The sequence below is a fragment of the Panicum hallii genome, chromosome 6 (assembly GCF_002211085.1).
Source record: "Panicum hallii strain FIL2 chromosome 6, PHallii_v3.1, whole genome shotgun sequence".
In the NCBI taxonomy this organism is placed as follows: domain Eukaryota; kingdom Viridiplantae; phylum Streptophyta; class Magnoliopsida; order Poales; family Poaceae; genus Panicum; species Panicum hallii.
In genome coordinates this window covers 26,932,059-26,947,139 of record NC_038047.1, presented here as the reverse complement: position 1 = coordinate 26,947,139, position 15,081 = coordinate 26,932,059, and the positions used below count along the sequence as shown (strand labels likewise).

The 15,081-nt window shown below is 50.7% G+C and overlaps 1 protein-coding gene across 1 annotated transcript; it reads left to right on the top strand.

The window, feature by feature from the left end:
* Window positions 1–5,033: 5,033 nt before the first annotated feature.
* On the top strand, window positions 5,034–9,603 carry LOC112896929 (probable 4-coumarate--CoA ligase 3). The gene is made up of 5 exons (XM_025965048.1): window positions 5,034–5,866; window positions 6,323–6,875; window positions 8,607–8,820; window positions 8,927–9,029; window positions 9,199–9,603. The coding sequence occupies exons 1-5, from the start codon at window positions 5,192–5,194 to the stop codon at window positions 9,313–9,315; spliced, it is 1,662 nt and encodes a 553-aa protein (XP_025820833.1). The 5' UTR covers window positions 5,034–5,191; the 3' UTR covers window positions 9,316–9,603.
* The last annotated feature ends 5,478 nt before the right edge of the window (window positions 9,604–15,081 follow it).

Below are 15,081 nucleotides of genomic sequence, written 5' to 3'. Positions count from 1 at the left end.
CGGCTCAGCAAGCCAACTCGGTCCTTGGGCTGGCTACACGCAGTGGGCCGGCTCAGCCTAGCAGGCCGGCGTGGGCTTCGAGTACGTTGCGGATGGCACGTCTTCGGGCCGTATCGCTTCTTGGGCCGCGTCTGGGCTGGGCGGCCTTCCTTCCTTCTCCTCCCCTTCTCGCTGACTGGGTGGTCCCACGTGTCGGCCTTGGTGGGATTCGGTGCGGCAGCGCCTGGATCCAGTGTGGCACGCGGGGATGCGGGCACACGTGTGTGGGTGCCGTGGGTGTGTGTGTATAGACGCATGCGAGGTGCTCGGCGATATGTCGTAGTGGCACCCGCGTGCGCCAGGCCGCGACGTCGTGGCGGCGTGCGCGGTCACTGTGGCCGTGGCGCGACGAAGGCGATGGTGGCGGCCTGACAAGGGAGGTGCGGCCAGAAGCAAGGGTAGGCATGGTCGTGTCGGGTCGTGCGTGTGTGCGAACGCGTGACGTCCTGGCCTCCCAGGGTCGCGGCTCGCCGGCGGCAAGGCGCTACGGCAGCAGTCTCGAGGTCAAAGCTCGGCTTGGTCAATGGCCCGGGTGTGCACGCACGCGCGCGAATCCTGGCATCCCAGGACCGCGGCGTGGCCGTGCCGTGCGCGGGGCATCGGCATTCAGGGCCCGCGGCACAATGCGGCGATGAAGGGGCGACGGCAGCTGCGGGGTGCAGAGGCGGCGCGATGGGTCCCTACACAAAAGCGGCGAAATGCCGGATAGGGAGGGGGTCCTAAGGCCGGCTACTGGAGGGTTCATCGGCATCGCTGGCAACACGGGGAAAGAGAGGAGAGGGCGGCGGCGGTGCTCACCGATGAGGCTCGCTGGCGAAGGGCCTGTCGCGGTGGCGGGCTGGTGCAAGCGAGTCGGGGCCGTGCAGGGCGCCCGGCTCCGTCATGGTCGTCGTATGGGGTGCAGGCCCGGGGAAGCTCCGGCGGCGATGTCCTCCTCCTCCTCACGCTCCTCTTCTCCTCTTCTGGTGCGGCGGCGGCGGAAGGGAAGGCAGGGGCTGCTAGGATTTGGGGGAGCGGCCTCGGGGTTCTTAAGGGGCGGCCCTAGGGTTTGCGGCGCGGGCCCGGATGTCGCGGGCGGTTGCGCACTCCTGTCGCTGAGCGAAGCGGCGCACGGGCTGGCTGGTGACGCGAGCGAGCGGGGGCCGCGGCGGAAGGGAAAGGGGAAAAATGCGTAGGCGAAAGGGGAGCGGTGGTTGGAGCACCTTATCGCGGGGCGAAGCAAGCGGGGCAACGCTGGGCGGAGCGATCGGAGCCAGGGGCGAGCGGCGAGAGGAAGGGGAAAGCTGACAGCGGGCCCTGCTTGTCAGGTGCCCCGGGCGGAAGGGAAGGTGAAGGGTCGCGCGGGCGGTGGCTGGCAGGCTGGGCTGTGGTGGCCTGCGGGAAAGAAAGGAAAGGGAAAGAGGGAAGCTGGGCTGGGCCGCGTGCTCGCGGGCCGTGGGCTGTGCACGTGTTGGGTCTCAGCCCGAGGTGGTTTAAGAGAGTAGTGTTTGGATTTGAATTTGAATGGCCTATTCAAATTCAAATCCCACCCAGTTGAATTAGCAAATTTGAAATCCAATCAAGTAAAATCCAACAACAACTTCAAACCAAGATAATTCGCAAAAAGTTTTTGAAATTCACGATTTTTGCTATTTAAACACTCTAGGTGCAAACATGGAATGTTACATTGGGCGGCGCACGTGGACAGCCAGTAAAGAAGTGCTGGAGGCATCAGGCAAGCACCGGATCCACCGCGCGCATCTTGTTGTAGCTAGCCTGCCTCGCTCTCGCGGCTCGTCCACGCATCTCTTTTTTATAAAAAATAAAAAATAAAAAGTCCACGCGACTCGACGAAAGGTTAGTTGTTGCATTAGAGTATGCTGGTTTAGCATACATCGTTGTACTGTATTATTCGATCGTACGTCCAAATGCAACCCATGATCGCTGTCACACGCACCTGCCCTCCGTTGCATCGCGCACGTCCACCAAACCAGATGAAAGGCCATTACCAATTTTTATTACGCTAGTATTTATTTGTCAATGTGGATAGTGGCGACCTAGAGGGTCAGCACTCACAGGCCCGGCCCTGGTGGGGGGGGGGGCAAGAGGGGCGGCTGCCCCGGGCCCCCAAAATGAAAGGGCCCCGTCCGCAGATATGTATAAAGTGCAGTAGTAAATTGATGTATACACTGCAGGTATTAGGATTTGAGCAACCAAAAGATGCAGCTTCTACGCTACGTCCTTGAGTTTCCTATCTTCATAAATCGTGATCCCGTCCGCGTGACCCCTCGATTGTCCCTTATTTTTCGACGCGATTGGCGTGATGGACAGTGTGTCATGGTGGCCGCTTGCGATTCATAGCTCGTCACCCGCCCTCGCCCTGGCGGCGTGCTGGCAACGTGCCTCCATTAATCAGTCTCCATAGTCCGTATTTTAGTCTCACAGAGTCACCGTCGTTAATTGCAGCAGATAAGGGTATGACTGCAGGCAAAGCAAGCAGACAAGGTAGGAAGTAGAGGAGCCAATGCAAGATAGGTATTTTTATTTTTAGTTTAAGCCGGCTGTAATCCTTACAAGCTTAAATAATTAGATTAATTTGTATTTCATATTTTACTTGTGAGTGACGATGAGATCAGTATATTATTGCTCGACCATTATCAAAATCGATCATTTGGATATTGGTAAGATATATATTGGGATTTGAGAGTCCTGCACAGTGATCAGTAACATTTTATATAGTTGATTTGATATCTTTGAAGTTTATCGCTAGCTAGCTAGTTTTGATGATGCCGATTGTGTAAAGGTGAAGCGTGGCTAGTAGCACACATATATAGAGAGACTAGGGTATGCTCACCAGGAACTAAAGCATCATGTGGCCCACACTGGCTTATTCGCGAATCGCGATAGCGAGTCCAAACTCTCAGTCACTGCCTGGTTCTATCGCCTGCGTGAGCTTATTGGGCTTCCGGCGGACTTGGTGCTACCTAATATACGGCACATGATACAGGTGTGCTACCTACTAGCTACAACTTTTTTAAATGTTTAGAATAATTGTATCACCTAGAAGTTATGATAACGTTATGCTTATGTATCTAGAAGAAGTTATTGGATGAAATCGATATTATTGATGTATATCATCAACAACAAATTTAAATCATATCTTCAAATATTAGACGAAACTCTTAAGATAATGTGTAGAAATTATTCGATACAAATATCTTTTGTGTATAATATTTATCATCATCATTATTATACAGGCCCCAACTTTTATTCCGCCCGGCACTGAAAACTCAGGACCGGGGCTGAGCACTCATGGGAAGTTGCGGTTTCCAGAGCGGGAAAAAGAAAGAGACGGGTACAGGTAGGGTGAGTACCCGCCGCACATGTTCCTTCTACTTATTCTACAGTACCAACCGCGGCCGTACGTAGGCGCGCCTTGTGGGTCGTGGCCGGAGGACTGACCGCGGGCCCACCCAACAACCCACCGTGCGTTGGACTTGGAGGCACGCACAGCTTTGTTGGACTTGGACGGCCGGATTGGACCTGGATCAGCTTTTCCATCAGCACCCCAACCGCCCATCCGCCACTACGCCCGCAAACTCTCCGGTTTCCCCATCTGGCTACCGCACTCGGCGCCAGGGGCCCACACGGCAGGGGAACAGCCGCGCACTGGCCGTCCGCCCTGAAGCCTGATGCTGCTGCAGCTGCCTCCGTCGGCGTGACGTCAGATGGATCGGTCGTCCAACCCACGCCCACCCCGCCGACCGCCGCGATGGTTCTCCCTAGGCTGCGCGCGCCTCTCCGGCTGCGCCGGTACGCGGTAGGTGAGCCCACTGGGCCGTGCCCCGGCGCCGGAGCGCTCCACCCCTAGCAGGATTTGGTGACCCTATTGCTAAGCACCGACAATGAAGCGTTGAGACTTCCTCAAGCCGTTTGCCAATCAATGCCATTGACAGCATCTAGGAGCCTGTCAGCTCGCGGCGGAAACAGGTCTCTCAGGCCACACCAGTCCAATAACCTTTGGTGCCACCCGGCAAGCATACGAAACGGGTTATATTGCACGGCATTTTGTTTGCCCTTGAATTGCAGGCTCGCACACTTCTGGCATGGTTGTTGCTTTGACGAGTGAACCCATCCATGATAGGACGCTCTCTCATGGTTTCATTGCAAGATTTCTCTATGTATACCCCCCTAAGATCCCCCTTATTTTTGGGAATAAAAAAATGAAAAAGAAGTGGGGAGGAAGAAGAATTAAAGGAAGATGAGCCCCTTCTTAGCTCGGCTGCTGGATTCGCCACTGGCTATTTGGGAGGTGGATTACTCTGATCCGTTCTTGCGAGAGTTCAGCGCACCATGCTCAAGTCATGATTACATGAATAATCCACTATAGATTTCTTTCCACTGCTTCAAATCTAATAAATCGAATTACAATTGATGAGCTAAAGTACACATGAATTACATTGGGCAGACCCCTCAAAGAAACATAATATTACTTTAATATCCAAGTCTAAGGACTTTTGTAGTAGAGCATGCAAACAGTGCCACTGTCGCCACATGAATACCACACTGCACGGTGGCTGGTGCCAAAATATGCTTCGCAGAGAGGCAGACCCGGCCACAACGGGAAAACGTTGCCGCAGTTTCTTACCAAGAAAACTCGAGCACATCCAAGAGACCTCAAAAAGCTGAAAAGACGATCGTCATCACCAACCCCAAGCGCGGAAATGAGAACACCAAGACCTGGGGTCGCAGGGATGATTCCGTAAAACCGCCACCACACGGGCGCTGCTAATGGGGTTGGTAAACGACGTTGACGTGGCGCCCCCGTCCCAGTCAACGAACCACAGCTCCGGCCACTCTCTCTGTCTCTCACCAACCCCGTAGCTCTCCTACCTCACCACCACCACTCTCCCACTTCCACCCGGGCCCCACCCGTCATCCCCGCGGGACCCACTCACCAACTCCTCAACTCCCTGTCCTCCCCTGCTCGTATATAACCCCGCACCTGCCGGTCCTCTGCCCTTCAGGAGACGGCGAGCTACCACCAGCAGCAATACAATCATCTCCTTGACTCCTTCCTACCGTTAGTTCAACCAATCGCCTATTGCACAAGGTTACCAGCAACCCGATTGACAGGCCAGTTCATCCGACAGCGAGCTCGGTCGCCGGAGAGATGGGTTCCGTGGACGAGTCGGCGGCGGCGGCGGTCGCGATGCCCGCGGCGGAGGAGAAGCCGGCGGTGGTGTTCCGGTCGAAGCTGCCGGACATCGAGATCAACAACAGCCAGCCGCTGCACACGTACTGCTTTGGCAAGATGGCCGAGGTGGCGGACCGCCCCTGCCTGATCGACGGGCAGACCGGCGCGTCCTACACCTACGCGGAGGTGGAGTCCCTGTCGCGGCGCGCCGCGGCGGGCCTCCGCCGGATGAGCGTGGGCAAGGGCGACGTGGTGATGAACCTGCTCCGCAACTGCCCCGAGTTCGCCTTCATGTTCCTGGGCGCGGCGCGGCTGGGCGCCGCCACCACCACGGCGAACCCGTTCTACACCCCGCACGAGATCCACCGGCAGGCGGAGGCGGCGGGCGCCAAGCTCATCGTCACGGAGGCTTGCGCCGTGGAGAAGGTGCGGGAGTTCGCGGCCGAGAGGGGCATCCCCGTGGTCACCGTGGACGGGCGCTTCGACGGGTGCGCGGAGTTCGGCGAGGTCATCGCGGCCGAGGAGCTGGAGGCCGACGCCGACATCCACCCCGACGACGTCGTCGCGCTGCCCTACTCCTCCGGCACCACCGGCCTCCCCAAGGGCGTCATGCTCACCCACCGCAGCCTCATCACCAGCGTCGCGCAGCAGGTGCCATTCATTCATTCGATTCGATCCCCACCTCTCTCTCTCTCTCTCTCTCTCTCTCTCTCCCCTCGTCGCTTGTCGCTGTGGACAGGGTGACATCCGCGTCCATGTGGGGGCAGCTGGACCCACCTGTCAGCACGGCCGAGGAACATTCGTTCCCGCATCACCAGGTCCCGACAAGTTAAGGTGTCAGGCGAGTAAGCCAACTCATAAATAATGCCATGGATCCATCCGGCGTTCTACGCCCGGCGCTTCGTCAAATTGTTCGCTTGCGCGCCAGCACCCACACCCCCAGGCCTCCACCGAACAACCAGTCAACCAAACCATTGTTCTCAACTTTCTGATGGAGTTTCTATATATAGATGCAATTTGAAGAAATGATGATGCAATTGCTTCTGAATTGCTAACTGATCGAACTCTCCCCTGTTTTTTCCCCCTTTGATGATGTGAAAATAAAAGGTTGACGGCGAGAATCCGAACCTGCACTTCCACAAGGACGACGTGCTGCTGTGCCTGCTGCCGCTGTTCCACATCTACTCGCTCAACTCGGTGCTGCTGGCGGGGCTCCGCGCCGGCTCCGCCATCGTGATCATGCGCAAGTTCGACCTGGGCGCGCTCGTGGACCTGGTGCGCGCACACGGCATCACCATCGCGCCCTTCGTGCCGCCCATCGTGGTGGAGATCGCCAAGAGCCCCCGGGTCACGGCCGACGACCTCGCCTCCATACGCATGGTCATGTCCGGCGCCGCGCCCATGGGCAAGGACCTCCAGGACGCCTTCATGGCCAAGATCCCCAACGCCGTGCTCGGGCAGGGCTACGGGATGACGGAGGCGGGGCCCGTGCTAGCCATGTGCCTGGCCTTCGCCAAGGAGCCGTTCAAGGTCAAGTCCGGGTCGTGCGGCACGGTGGTGCGGAACGCGGAGCTCAAGATCGTCGATCCCGACACCGGCGACGCCCTCGGCCGGAACCAGCCCGGCGAGATCTGCATCCGCGGGGAGCAGATCATGAAAGGTACGTGCGCCCCGACCGTTGCCATCCTTGCACATTTGTAGTAGCTTCACTTCATGTCGTTACCATAGCTGGCACACCACGCCGTACACTGCTGACGCTGACCTGGCACTTGAAATCGCTGCGTTGGCACTGTCACGTGGGCCCATGTGCAGACAGCGCGCGTGGGCCCAGTGGCGTTGCTTAATTAGTGGAGCACGAGTTGTCCTTGGGGGAGAAATTAGGCGCCACAACTTAACCACAGCTTGGTGATGTGGACAAACCTCCTACAATGTGGACTAACCCGTTTGGTCTCTGCGATTAGGCCACGCGATAATCACCTGAAAAGAAACTCTTGCAATTTAAATTGTGGGTGGGCACTTGGATGATTAGTCTAGTAGGGAGTAGGGACCACCAAAAATTCTTGGTGACCAGTTCCATGTGCGTTTGCCATTAGAGTTCCAGCTTTTTGACCCGACGAACCGTCGTCTCGAGGTTTAGGAGGATTTTTTTTTGTAAAAATCCTTTTAGTAATGGTAGTTATCATCTGAATGACTATTGTTTTATTGGTATTTTCTGGGAACATGAATAGAGTTGGATATTAAGATCGATATCCGGTGAGTCACAGGGGTGAAATTGAACGAAGCAGAAAAGGTACTCGTGTTCACGCTAGTTGGGTAGTTGGAGACCTTTGCAAAAGGGATTGGCATTGTTAGCGGCCTGGTCCAAGTTCCCAAGCCTAATGATTGGTTTGGACAAAGAATTCCCGTCTCCACCGCACGTTTCGCGCGCGGCAAGTTTGCGATGATGGCTGGCGAGTAATCGGCAAGTGGCCTGGAACAAGTCATCATCGCCATGACACGGCTGCGGAATCCAAGTCCCAAATGGGCCATTTTTTTTTTCTTGGCGAAAGGCATGTGACCACCACCACATGATGGATGAACAAGGTGCTCTCCTTGGTAGGTTTCCCTTGATTTTATTTTTCAAAATTTTGGGCGTGCCATTGATAAGTCTGTAGGGAAGTCAAACTTTGGCGCGAGAGAGATGGCCAGGGATGGTGGTGGTGTGGACCAAGCCAAAGTGCGGTAGGTGTGCCCTGACCCACCGTGACATCGGAAGCCAGCCAATGTCCAGTGCCGCCGCCTCCGGTGGCAGCACATACAGAGCATGCTGCGCCGTCGACCTCGACGCCCATGCTCGCAATTCGGCGAGACGCGTTGCCATTGCCCGGCCACGAAACCGCATGGGTCCGTCGGTGGCTGTGGCTTCAGGATCCAGTAGATGCAGAGTAGCTAGCTAGTTTTTGTGCTGAGATTTCTTTCCCGGGAAACTTTTCTGCTGAGCTTTCCAACGACAGTCGGTTAGGTTCTCGCGCGGTCTACCTAATACCAACTGTTGAACACACGCACGAGGCATGATTATTGATTAGTTGGTGCTTGGCGTTCGAGCGCGAGGACGGCATGCATCGCTCCAACCTGAAATGCTAGTGAATGTTTGGTGATCCATCGCGCGATTCAGAGAAAGCTCCAACCGGTTGGGTGAGCAGGCCAAGTTGGCGCATCACAATTGACGAGTCAATGCCAGCCTCTCTCTCCGAACAGCCTGTCTGACCAAACGTTTCGGCGACATCTTGCTTTCTCTCTACATCTGAATTGCCTGGCAGTTTCTGAATCCGTTGTGTTGCTCAGAGCTCCAATAATAAAAGGCTCTTTCAAAGTAACTGACCAGTCCTTTGATGCACTGTCAATCATTCAGGTTACCTGAACGACCCCGAGTCCACGAAGAACACCATCGACAAGGACGGCTGGCTGCACACCGGGGACATCGGCTACGTTGATGACGACGACGAGATCTTCATCGTCGACAGGCTCAAGGAGATTATCAAGTACAAGGGGTTCCAGGTGCCGCCTGCGGAGCTTGAGGCCCTCCTCATCACGCACCCGGAGATCAAGGACGCCGCCGTTGTATCGTAAGTCGTTATTGATCGATATGTCGACAACTTCAGATGGAACCACCACTATGTGCTGCCAATTTCTTGGATTGAATGCTGACATCTTTCTCGTCTCTTCTTTCAGAATGAAGGATGATCTCGCCGGTGAAATCCCGGTCGCTTTCATCGTGCGGACAGAAGGGTCTGAACTCACCGAGGATGAGATCAAGCAATTTGTTGCCAAGGAGGTAAAAGCAATACCATGTTTCTTATGTTTCCATCAAACAAAACTAGCATCCATCTGCATTTGTTCAGGAACAGTTAGTACTCGTTTTTTTTAAAAAGGGAACAGTTAGTACTAAAACCAGCTAAGGACTGGAGCGCATGACTGAAATCTCACACCATGCTGCCCTGCAGGTGGTTTTCTACAAGAAGATCCACAAGGTCTTCTTCACCGACTCCATCCCCAAGAACCCTTCAGGCAAGATCCTAAGGAAGGACTTGAGAGCCAGACTCGGCGCTGGCATCCACTGAGGCCATATACAGCAGCGTTTCAGTCGGCCAGATTGTTGAGAAAAGGCCATGCAATAGGTGGTACCATTCTTCATGAAATGGCAGCAGGAGGGGCACCTAATCTTGTGGAAACATGTATGTTGCCGAAAGAGGTTTTAGTTTGTTCGTTGGTTGGCCCTGTGTGTGTAATGTTCATAAACGATATATATAGGTGTATCTATATTGTTTTTGACCAAAAGAACAAGGCTGATTACGGCAATACAGTAATGTATGCCATGTTTCAATGGTATGGATTCATCTTTCAAGTTACTGTACCTCAACCTCCTAGAGGCTAGAAAGTACAGTAAATAGCTTTCATTAAATAAAATAAACACGAGTTGAGAAAGGACAACCACGAAATTTGTTCAAATGGTCAAAGCCTATCTGCTTCTACGCGCCTGTTAAGCATGAACAGAGTGCGGTTGATGTGTTGTGCTTTTCGTACCACCACGGTTGTTGGAAGTCATATATGGGGAACGGATATACACCGCCAACATCGACGATTGTGGCCTATAAAATGTGGTGTGGGAGCAACCGCCCATGTCGGCCGCATTCTTGTTGCTGGACCATTATATTCATTAGCCCATGTGTTGGTGAGTAGTGAGCTAGAGTTTGGGCCGAATCGGATATAAAAGGATAGATGAGATGGTTAATGGGTCATGGGCTTCAATGGGCTGCAGAATTTTGCAAAAAAACGAACTAAGAGATATAGTCGGCCCAGAGTTACTTTGATTTACAAACTGATTTTAGATATGGTGGGAAAGATTTTGGTTTAAATCAAACTTAATTAACTATATTTTGAATTTCAGCGAATATTATGTTGGATAGGTCTGCGATTTATTCTGTTATATACATTGCTGTAAATTTTAGTTATTCTGTTCTTTACTTCTTTTTGTTTCCTTTTTTATCTCCTTTTTTCCTTTTCTTTTCAATATCAAATTTTCATTTTCTTTTTTCATTTTTCCCTTTTCTTTCCTTTTCTATTCATTTCTTATTATTTTCTCGTCTTTTCAATAAAACTAACTTTCCTTATCTTTCTTTTCTGCTCCTTTTCTTTTCTTTTATTTTCTTTTCTCTCTTTCTTTGTATTATGACATGTTCTTCATGTGTACATATTTTGTTTGCATGCTAGAATAACTTGATGATGATGCTGGCACGTTGGATCTCCATTTAGAATTAATTTGCACATGTGTGGAGCTTTTATTTTTTATTTTTTTTGCTTTGTAGACTAATTTGTTATTTTTCTATATATATTAAATTGTTCTCCTACAAGAATACTCCTTTTGCTACGTGGAAGCATTTGTTCTCTAGGTAGAACAATTTTGTTCGCATATGGAGCCACTTTGTTCACTTTATAGAATAAATTTGTTCTTGATGTTAAATTATTTGTTTGCTTTATAGACTGAATTTAAATTGTTCATGTGTAAAAATGATTTGTCCATGATGTGGATGTGTTTGGTCTCCTTGTAGAATAATTGGTTCGCATGAGGAGTCATCTTGTTCAATTTTGCATTCTGATTTATTCGCATTGTTAATTATATACCAATTTTTTATGTATAGTGTGATCATTTGTTTGTGACTTCGTGGTGGACTCATATGTTCACATTGTTAATTTATTGTTTAGTAGTATACTTTTGGTTTGGGTAAATAGTGATAATTCTTTTCTATTGTGTATCTTTTTCTTCTATTTTTAATTTTAATTTTAATTTTTCACTATGAACAATGTTCACTATGAACCATATTTATCTGGCCGTGCGGTTGCATCTGAGCTGCTTCATACTGCGCGAGAGCGCATGGAAATGGAGTGGGTTGTGCATGCTTCAGCGACATGTCCATATTTTGTCGGAAAAATCTAACTGGTGACATGTTGCACTCCAGCGCAACTGCACGACTCTCTAGCCCAGCAGGCCGCATCCACCCCCCCAATTTGCGACCAAGCAGGGGCACGTGATGGTCTCCCCACCTCTCTCGACACGAGTGATCGGGGAGACCGACATCGCTTCTGCCAATAGTCGGATCCGACCTCTTAACCTAGGAGGGTAGTGAAAGGACATACCGGTAAGGAGCTATGAGGAGTGAGATACGAGGAGGTACGGCACGGGGTCGGATTCTTCTTAAAAGGAACTCTGGATCCTCTGCAAAATTTTGCGGCAGGTCGAAACCAATCATACAATACCTAAGTTTTGAAGTCGAAGAGAAAATAAAACCATGTTAACCTGTTTGAGCAATGAATACCAATTAAGAATATTAGCAATTCTTTTAACCAAAGCCTTCCCTGGCAACGGTGCCAAAAAATGCTTGTTGGTATTTCTTACGGTCATAAATAAATCCGCAAGCGCACGGATATACTGTCATAGCATTTTACTCGTGTGTATTCCGGATGTCGTGTTTATATTTTCACAGGGAAGGTAACGGTTATAGAATAGCTAAGTTAATGATTAAATTCCAATTGAATATCCAATAACAGAGGTAAGTATAATATAGATAGAGGTAATGTGACACATAAGCTTTACTCAAACTCAGCAAGAATATATAGGCAGGGAGAAAGGTAGAAGATAACTACTATGGATTTATGTACTTTTTTCTAAACATGCACAATTTATATTACACACACATACACATACACATGAGTAGAATCCAACTCTAGGCTTCCAGACACAACCGATAGAACCGCACATGACCGCGGAGGAGCCACCAGCCAACTCGGCTATTTTATGAATCTCTTATTGATCTATCTGAACATGGAGGATTACGGATGATGGGCATGTCTATCACCACCTGCTGCCTAACTCTACAAACCATAGGATAGACCCACATCCAGCCACACTTGACCAACCCAAGCCCATGCTTGCATTGATAAGTGATACTCTAGCACCCCGCGCAGAGCCCCGATCCTTAGGATCAACAGAAACTGCACTAGAGCAAACGTATGAATATTAGAATGGATGTTGTGGCACTAGATTTATTCGTCTAATCATGCAAGGTTTACAGAGCTCTACTAGCAACCCTAAGAGTCCATAGAAGAACTACTTCAGTCTAAACTCTACTAGCCTAAGAACTACTTGCGAGAGAGAAGAGAGCTCGAGCAACTTGGTGTGTGTTTTAAATGGATACCCTCCCTTCATATTTATAGTAAGGTCGATTGTGATAGGTTTCTCCCCGCCAAACCAATGTAACCGCCTTAGAAATACGCTAACTAGTGTAACCGCCTTAGAAATATGCTGAGGAAGCTCCATGTGGCGGCTGCTAGCGAGGCGGTGTAGGGCTGGTGAAGCGCCCCGACCCAAATATCAAGGCTAAACCATGTATTAAATACCGAATGAGGTCTCCGGCATAATACATGTTACATCAAGTGGAGTCCAGAGTCATACAGAGCTTTATTCAACATGTACACGAGGGGTAAAACGACAACACAGAGCTACACAGCACAACCATAGGATAACGACTAGCATGACGGCATGGAGGACTAGCTCTTCATCCATCACGGCTCCACTCGATCAGCTCGGGTGCGGACACGATCTACTCGCAGTCCTCTGGCACAAAGTCAGGATCCTCTGGAGAAAAATCAACAACGGTTGAGTACAAGAGTACTCAGCAAGTTCCACCTCACCCTATGGGAGGGGAATGACATGCACGATGCACATTAAGCACAATGCATTAGCAATGTAACTCATGGTATGCACTCTTCCCGACACAACCCATAGTAGGTAGCTCACTAGTTGTCAGGACCACACCGTAGCCTGTCCATACCGTGGACACGGACCATTCGAATGGATTATATACTCTGCAGAGGTCGTACACTGTACCCACAAGCTTGTTGTCAACGCGAACAGTGGCAGCGCTGAAGGCGCAAGCGTCAAGGTGGCAAAGCCGGCGAGGACGCTGCAGCGGCGTGGGCGAGGTGGGGACGCGGAGGTGGGCGGCACAGCGTGGTGCCGACGGCAGTGCGCGGTCCTGTCGTGGGGCCGGCGTGTCGCGCGTGCGCGAGCGAGAGCGAGCGCGGCTAAGGACGGCAGGGAGGTGGCGTCGGCTTCTTTTATAGACGAGGTGAGGCGGTTCGTGCGGCGGAAAAAAAATCTCGGCCGGCAATGTGCGCGACGACCCCGGTTTATGGCGAGGTGGGTACCGCCATATTTGCATGACGGGTTATTTAATATTGTGAGCACTCTTGCCGGCTTCCAGGAATTGGAGTGAGTGCTACCATGACGGGTCATTTCAAGGTCAATGGTGTGGGTACTCTGTGGCTTCCAGGGGATGATGAAGTTATGGCGAAGAAGGTAGGCGATGTCATGATTGTCTGGGAATTATGGCGTGGTACGGTGACTCGAGAGGCTTCTATGGAAAGAGACGAGATGATTTTTTTTGTCGTAGGTGCAAGCATGCGTATGCTGATTACTGAAGGGAACGAATGTACTAACGTAAGGCAAGAGTATAAAATAGTTTGCCTAGTAGTTATGTAATATCTCATATAACGTTAGTATTATTTTACGTTACTAGTTTAATTGCAACATAAGTTTTATTTTAGTGATTGTTGGAAATTGAGGTGGCCCTAATACCCACTAGGTTGAGGATCTACCCCTATGACACACCAACTCATTTCAGAGTCGGTCAGCTTCTAGTTACTTAGTGTACCGGGTCCTTTTGACGGCAGAGCCGCCTTTTGCTTCCGGGAGGCAGAGCCTACCAACAGATGAAGCTGGCTTCCAGATGACAGAGCCAACCTTCGATGAAGCCCAGACCCTTTTGTGATCCCGGGTGACAGAGCCAACCTTCGATGGATCACAACTTATACACTAAGTACTTAAGTTTAACCAGGAGACTAACACTTATAAAGACATTCACCTTATTGGAGCAACAAAATTACAAAGGAACACACACCTTTAAGTGGCTAGCCTAGCACTCACCCTTCTAGCCCTACCACAACTCATCTACCTTGCTCATGGATGGATGCCATGGCAAGGGGGGGGGGGGGGGCTCTATTTATAGGTTAAGGGGAGCCATGGTATTAGGACAAGTGTCCCCCTTCTAGAAAATTCCAAAATATTCTAACATTTTCAAAATTTTACTTATTACTAATTCTAGAGTACTCCATGGAAAATATCTCACTCTTGCTTAGTGGAGAATGTTCTAGAGGGTTGCCTTGCATTTCTTTCAATAGTGATGAAAACTGGGATGTTACAAAACTACCCCACTCACGTTGAATCTCGTCCCCGAGATTCAACTTCACTACTAAAGAGATTGGGGAACTTGGCTCAGAGCGCGTCTTCTCTCTCCCAAGTTGCTTCTGCTTCCAAATGTCTACTCCACTGGACTCAACAAATTTTGGCTACTGAGTTGCGGGTTCTTCGCGTCACAATATCTAGAATTTTTACTGGTACTTCTTGGTATCTGAGATCATCCTGCAGGTCGATTGTTTCTGGGGCCACTTGTTCTTCTGGTACTCGCAGACACTTTTTGAGTTGGGACATATGGAATACATCGTGCACATCTGACATCTCTGCTGGTAACTGAAGCTTATAGGCTACCGCTCCCACTTTCTTGATAATTGGGAAAGGTCCAATGTAACGTGGAGCCAACTTTCCTTGTACCTGGAATCTGCATGTGCCGCGAATTGTGGAAACTTTAAGGTACACATAGTCTCCAACTTCAAAGCTGAGAGTACGTCTTCTTTTATCGGCATAACTTTTTTGGCGGGATTGAGCTGCCTTTAGATTCTCTCTGATTTCTGCTATCTTGTCTTCTGCTTCT

Excerpts from the sequence above, each read along its gene's own strand:
- LOC112896929 (XM_025965048.1), top strand. The coding sequence starts at position 5,192 with ATGGGTTCCGTGGACGAGTCGGCGGCGGCGGCGGTCGCGATGCCCGCG. Across the intron at positions 5,867-6,322 it reads TCACCAGCGTCGCGCAGCAG|GTTGACGGCGAGAATCCGAA; the intron begins GTGCCATTCATT and ends TGAAAATAAAAG. Across the intron at positions 8,821-8,926 it reads AAGGACGCCGCCGTTGTATC|AATGAAGGATGATCTCGCCG; the intron begins GTAAGTCGTTAT and ends CTCTTCTTTCAG.